General features: G+C 61.2%; 1 protein-coding gene across 1 annotated transcript in view; it reads right to left on the bottom strand.

Annotated features, from left to right (window-relative positions):
* Positions 1–650: 650 nt before the first annotated feature.
* Positions 651–6,670, bottom strand: part of TMEM63C (transmembrane protein 63C) — a 12,121-nt gene continuing 6,101 nt past the window's right edge. The window contains exons 8-21 of the mRNA XM_009319501.1: positions 6,519–6,599; positions 6,263–6,383; positions 6,011–6,144; positions 5,650–5,772; positions 5,000–5,153; positions 4,310–4,416; positions 3,376–3,462; positions 2,781–2,846; positions 2,502–2,671; positions 2,164–2,262; positions 1,787–1,954; positions 1,380–1,495; positions 1,144–1,215; positions 651–863 (exon numbers count right to left, since the gene is read on the bottom strand). Coding sequence (XP_009317776.1) covers positions 651–863; positions 1,144–1,215; positions 1,380–1,495; positions 1,787–1,954; positions 2,164–2,262; positions 2,502–2,671; positions 2,781–2,846; positions 3,376–3,462; positions 4,310–4,416; positions 5,000–5,153; positions 5,650–5,772; positions 6,011–6,144; positions 6,263–6,383; positions 6,519–6,599 — 1,711 coding nt within the window. The remainder of the gene's footprint in view (positions 864–1,143; positions 1,216–1,379; positions 1,496–1,786; positions 1,955–2,163; positions 2,263–2,501; positions 2,672–2,780; positions 2,847–3,375; positions 3,463–4,309; positions 4,417–4,999; positions 5,154–5,649; positions 5,773–6,010; positions 6,145–6,262; positions 6,384–6,518; positions 6,600–6,670) is intronic.

Genomic DNA, 6,670 nt, shown 5'->3' with positions numbered 1-6,670 from the left:
GGGTGGGGAAGAGCTGGGTTTGGGTTTTGATGCCTGCGTCAGGGCAGGCCCACTGGTGCTCAGGCAGACGTGGGAGCAGCCCTGGGCACTCACCTCCTCTCAGCAGTCCCTGCTTTAACGGGCAAAGCCTAGGGGGCGGCAGCGGGGACGGGCAGGAGCCTGCATGGCCGGCACCAGGGGAGGCAGCGGGATGGTCCCCCCAAGCAGTGGGAAGCAAGGGTTAGGGGTGGCTGTCCCCTGCCACTGAGGACCCGTGGGACAGCGTGGCGGTGGGCACATTCGTCTGAGCTGTCTGGGCTGCTTCCCCCTCACAGAGGGTCCAGGGCCTCCCTCCTGTCCCCAAAAGCATGGCATCTCAGAGACACACTCTCCCTACACCGCTGCACCTCCTCTTCCCCATGATGGGCTGGAAGAGACAGGTGGGGACAGGGTGGGGCATGGGAGGGCTGAGCCGGTCCAGGCAGTGGGAGGGACCGGCAGAGCCTCCCGCCACCTCCCATGCAGTGGGGTCTCCCCGTCACATCAGTCCTGTCATCCCCCTGCCCTGTCAGCGAGGTGGCCCCCACCAATGCTGGGAAGGCTCCTTCCTGCCCCCCTGGCACATCCTCCGCTCTCCGCACAGCCAGTCCTCGCCCCGGTGGCTGGGATGCTCACTGGTAGCGGGCCTGGCTCTCCATCACGGGGCCGCTCCTGTACTCGCCCTCCACTGTCTCCAGCTCTGTCTCGAAGCTCTGCAGCCCCCCGTCCTCCCCATCCTCCACCGGCTCCAGGTGGTTGCCCATAGTGCCGTAGCACTGGTGCGCTGGCGAGGCTGCCGGTGTTAGGCTCAGCTCGGGCTCCTGCAGGACGGTGGCCACGAAGAGCTGCCCCAGGGGGCAGTGGGAGGTCAGGGTACAGGAGAGCAAGGTGGGGAGCTGTTGTGGGGCTGGGGAGGGGTACTTACATTGGAGTTGGGGGTGGAGGAGACACTGCTCCGCTCCACATCATTGAAGGCGCCCTCAGACTGGTCAGACATCTGAGGAAAGGGAGGCCGGGATGAAACGACAGCTTGGGGGTCCCCAGCTGCAGCTGGGGGGCAGTGGGAGGTCAGGGTACAGGAGAGCAAGGTGGGGAGCTGTTGTGGGGCTGGGGAGGGGTACTTACATTGGAGTTGGGGGTGGAGGAGACACTGCTCCGCTCCACATCATTGAAGGCGCCCTCAGACTGGTCAGACATCTGAGGAAAGGGAGGCCGGGATGAAACGACAGCTTGGGGGTCCCCAGCTGCAGCGGGGGGCCAGCCAGGCACTGCCTCAGACTCCCCACAGCAAACACCGCAGAAAGGCGAGGAGGGGATGCAGCGGGGCAAGGGGAACAGGACGGGCGGGTGCCTGCCCTCACCTGGTAGCTGGAGGGTTTCCGTGGCTGCAGCTTCTTCAGGCAGAGGCCAAAGAAGGAGAAGATGATGCAGGAGAGGAGAACCACAAAGGTGAAGAGGGTGACAGGGCGGGTGGGACCTAGAGCAGAGAGACACTGGGGCAGCACATGAGCCTCCAAGAACCTGTTGCACATCCAGCTGAGACCCAGGCTGGCACCTGCTTTGTGTCTTACAAGCTCTCAAACTCCTTCCCAAAACACTAGCTGACACCCCCCTCATCTGCCAGGTCCCCATCACACCTTTCCGATTCCCATTCCCCTTCCCACCCTCCATGCCGTGCCTAACTCAGGGGTGACACTGGTGGCTCGTCCCCCCAAGCATCAGATGTGACCCTCAGTAGTGGTGGGGGGCAGCCCCGAGCTCTCCCTACCGAGGCGCAGGACGGAGAAGAAGAGCAGCCAGAACATGCAGAGGATGGGGGCCACCACGACCTGGCTGATGGCGGCAACATGGAGGCGCTGGTTCAGTTTGGTGGGGATGTACACGTAGTAGATATTGTACCGGTCAACCATGTGCTTGAGCAGCATGTAGAGCAAACCTGGCAGGAGGAGAGAGACAATTTGGGAGGAGGACAATGGGGACAGCCAGGGCTCGGGGACAGCCAGGGCTCAGGGACAGTGGCCCGGGGACAACACCCTCCTGTACAACACAGGAAGCTCATACTCCCACACTGCTGCTGGCAGCTGGGACTGGTCATTCTTGGCTCAGCCGGGGGCAGCAGGACTGGGGGCATGGTGTCGTACTCACCAAAGGGGACAATGATGGGGCAGGTGATGCTGTAGGTCATGACGACAGAAAAGATGCAGCAAGTCCAGGCGTACTCCAGTCCAAACTGGAACTGGTAGGCTTGGCTGAGGGGCACAACCAACAGCGCCATTACCTCCTCTGCCTCTGCAAAGGCTGCCCTTGCTTTTGCACCCTGTCCCACACGATTCCCTGTTATTCCCAGGGGGCTGGGGCCAGCAGTGCCCCTTGCATGGTGGCTTGTCCCCACAAGCCTCCCCATAGGACCGGGACAGCCTGAGTTTCCAGCGAGCATGTCCCTGCCGTGCCGGGGGTCGCGTAGGCTTGGAGGTGACCAAAGCCACGTACCCGCTTGACGTGGAGCCGCTCGGGCTCGGACTTGGCGAAGCAGAGGCGGGCGGTGTAGACGAGGAGGCCCGGGATGCGCAGCAGCTCCATGGCCGTCCCGATCAGGCTGGAGGTGACCACGTAGTTGACAAAGAAAGCGCCATTGTCTGGGAGGAAAACGCACCTGCCCCAGGGACACAGAGGGTGAAAGGATGCTCGGGCAGGAAGCCGGGAGAGCTGCTGGGGGTGCGCATCGAGCACTCCCATTCGCCCAGGAGCTCCCTGATACTCACTGGAATTTGATATCGGCCTCATCCAGAAAGTGGGTGTCGAAGAGCCAGCGGAAAAAAAGGTCCAGGCTGGAGGGGGGAGAAGAGGAGTAGCTCAGAAAGAGGGGGAGCTGCAGAGCAACGTGGGGGGCACTCAGCGGGCGCGTGCTTTCTCCTGCCCCAGATGGGCAAGACCCTCTGGACCCTACGCCACCAGAGCAGTCCCTTCTGCTGCACAGGACCACTGTGGTGTGGGTGCTTGCCTTCCCGACATTCAGGATTGCTGTAGCTGGGGCTACACAGATACCTGATTTGGTCCTTTCAGGGTCTGCTGAAGGGCTGGCCCCAAGCAGGGCACCACCAGCACCCTCGGGTCAGCCATGGCAGCCTGGCAAGCTGCTCCACTCCCCTCCTCCTCCACAGGGAAGAATTCTGTCTGTGACCATCTGGGAGCAGCTTGGCACGGCTAAAGAGTGAGTGTTTTCCTCCCCAGAGACAGCCATGTTTCAGCAGTGGTGGGCCCTTAGCCCTTTGGGTCTGGCTTGCAGGAGGCGAGGAGCCTGGGTACGATCCCGGCTGCTGGGGAGCATGGAGAGCAGCTCGGCAGGGTGGTCCATACCTGCTCAGCCCCAGTGAGGGCAGGATGATGACCATGAACACCAGGAAGAAGAAGCACTTGTGCATGGTGAGCTGATTTTCACTTGACCTGCGGAGAGGGGAGGCAAGAGAAGAACATTGCACTTTTCTGAGGCAGAGCAGCCGGTGGGGGGAGAGGCTGGGCTAGGTCTTGCTCTTCACCAAGGAGCTACTCCCAGCCCCAGGAAGCCACGTGCATTTGATCTGTGCATCTACTGGGGCCTTGCAAAGCCTCTCCAAGGCCGGGGAGTCACCATGAGGAAATCTGCTGTAGTGAAAGCTCTTGTCCTCCCAGCCTCTCACCTCCTTCATCCCTGCCCTCTCCTACCATACCTGCTGGTATAGACACCCAACAAGAGGCAGCTGGCTGTCTACAAAGGGTTCAGGAGCCCCCATTTCCCCTGGGAGAAGGAAGGGAGGTGGTGACAAAGCTCCTGCAAGGACTCGGCAGACTAGGTACAGGGGTTGGGGCCAATGGAGGGTCAAGACACAGAGAGCACATTGTAGGAGCTGGGCAGAGTTTCCTCTGCTAGGAGACTTTGAGCATCCTGAACCAATACCTCCACCTTGGAGGGCTGGGAGCACGGCTGAGATGTACCACCCCAGTCAGGGCCATGGCCCTGCTGCTGCCAGTCCCTTTCCCATCACACCATCCCTTTCCCAAGCTTCTTCAGACCCATCTTAAAACCAGCTCTACCTGCCTTTGTCAGCAGCCTGGAAGTGTTCAGGGCTATGGCAAGGAAATGGTTCCTTCGGGCATGGACGTGGGGCTCTTTCCATGGAGGGCAACACCCATGGGGCTCTGTGGGGGTCTGCTGCTCCACTGCCTGCCTCCCTGCAGGTCGGGTCCCATGAGTCCTACTAAGGTTCCTCCCATCTACCGCAGCCCTGGGGGAGCGTGGGGCCAGCCCTGTTACCTTGTCCAGTGCGACTCGAAGAATGCTGAGTAGTAGACAAGGAAGGGCAGGAAGACTGAGAAGGCCCAGAGCAGCAGCGTGGGGAAGAACTGGGTAATGATGGGGTTCTGCAGGAGGAGAGATGCCGGACACCCCCTCAGGAGCCTGCCAGAGCTCAGCCACACTGGAGGCAGCTCTCTGGGCCTCCTGGTGCAGGATGGTGTGTGCAATGGGCAGGCTGGGGCATCCCCACCCTGAGCAGGGCCATTTGTTTCAGGAGATAAGAGCTTGAGGCCAGCCAAAGGCACCACGGGCATGCTCTGAGCCCCAGTGCCTGCCCAACAGCTCACAGGTCAATGAGCAGGAAGGAGATGTGCTGCTGGCAGCTCCTAACATCTCCTGGAGCTCTTCCCAACCCCCTCCTCTTGCATGGACACAAACCTGCCCTCCCCCATGGACACCAGCACCAAAGCTCAGGTTTGCACATGTGCCCCAGTGCTCTGCCACTGGAAACACATCAAGAAGGGGATGGATGGCAAGCAGGGGCACGACCACTCCTTGCCTCAAATCAATGCTCATCCCAGTGATGGCTTGTCTTCTTGGGCCAGTGTAGAGCTGGTGTCCTCCCCCCGCTGGTGCCCTCCCCCTGTCATGGACAAGCCTGGAAATGGACACCCTTTGGGAAAGCTGGCATAGGGCCCCAGGGACTACCTTGAGGCTCTCCACAGGCTGTGTGACGTTAAACATATCCATGGTGTTGACAATGATGGCTGGTGTGGTGAGGAAGAAGAGGAGGACGAAGAGGCAGATATTAAGGAGGATGAATCTCACCCACCAAGATGTACCACGGACCGATAAATTCTCCCTGTGAGAGGAAAGCATGACTCGGACATGGTGCGGAGGAAACGCCACATGTCCTGGGTCTCCTAGCCTGGCTCCCCAAAGCTCTGCCTCCCACTAGCCACACCGACCATTCTGGCAGCCCCTGCTCCGAGTTCAACCTCTCGCCCCTCCTCATGCTGCTGCACTGACACCTGCAGAGCCCCCGGGACCAGAGTATGACTGCAGTGGGGGGTCCGTGCCACCAGGAGGCTTTGGAGTCACGCTGCAGATATCAGAGCCTGGTAGTCACCCCAAACCTCGCCTGGCCAAGCCCTGCCACCCGCGGGGTGATCACCCCAGTCACCCCTGGTGACTTCCACTATGGCCACAGGAAAGATTGTCAGCCCCTGCCACCCTGAAAAGGCACCCTACAGGTATGGGCGCAGGTTCCCTACAGCTATATGGGTTCCCTATAGCTATGGGTATGTGTTCCCCCCCAGCTGCTCGCCCTCCCTCCCTCTCCCGCCACAGAGGTTCACCAGATGATATCGCTGGGTGCAGGGGCATAGCGAACACCCCAGTGGTGTGACTTGACCACAGTGGTGACAGAGGACTGCTGGGGGTTCTTGCGGCAGCGGATGTGGCTGTAGTCCTTCAAAATCCTGCAGGAGGAGGGAGCCAGGGGTTGGGTCCAGATTGAGGGCTCAGGACCACCCCCCCCACCCCCCATGAGACCCTTCCTGCAGCCCCAACAGAGCAGCCATCTCTGCAGGTGGCAGAAGCACAGCAGAGACAGACCCATTGTCTGGCTTTGGTTGGAGGAGCCAGCAAGGTGCCCCAGCAGCGGTGGCCGCCAGGCTGGGGGACATGCCTGTGCTGGCACGTCCGAGGGGCACTCACACAGCTGTCATCCGCTCATCCTGGAAGGTGACGAAGGCCATGTCGAGCCGCTTGAGCATGATGCGGTTGCGCTCGGCATTGAACTCATCCGTGAGCTTCTCCTCCAGCTCCCCGTAGTACTGCTCTGCGTCCACCTGCGGGAGCAGCCGGGGCTCTTCCACGCTCATCGGGCTGTGGCACAGGCGAGCTGCCATGCTCTGCCCTGCCCACAGTGGGGATGTGCTGCCTGCAGCCCTGCCCGCACCCACCTACCTGCTCAAAGCCACAGAAGCGGCAGCAGAAGATGCGGGCACAGGGGTGGGTTTTGATCATGATCTTCCCCTGTTTCTGAGCCTTGGTGGTGAAGTAAAGCCGCCCCTTCATTGCCTTGCGCCTGCCGGGAAGCCAATAGGGACAAGAGTCATTTGGGGAGCAGGAGACAGACAGACAGACAGACTGGGTCCCTCGACATGCTGGGCAGGAGCGGTACACCCACCCGCAGAGGCAACGGGGACCTGCACGTGCTCACCTCTCCGCATCCAGCTTCATCAGCTTGCGCACATCGAAGCAGAACTGGACATTGGTGACAGTGCAGCTGGGATAAGCCTCGCTGCGGGCACAAGGACACGGTGGCATCAGGAGCCGGGGGACAGGGACAGCCCCTGCCACCCGCCCGCCAAC

The sequence above is a fragment of the Pygoscelis adeliae genome, unplaced genomic scaffold, assembly GCF_000699105.1.
Source record: "Pygoscelis adeliae isolate BGI_AS28 unplaced genomic scaffold, ASM69910v1 Scaffold71, whole genome shotgun sequence".
NCBI classification, from domain to species: Eukaryota; Metazoa; Chordata; class Aves; order Sphenisciformes; family Spheniscidae; genus Pygoscelis; species Pygoscelis adeliae.
The sequence above is the reverse complement of the archived record's forward strand: the minus strand, read 5'-3'. Positions and strand labels throughout refer to the sequence as shown.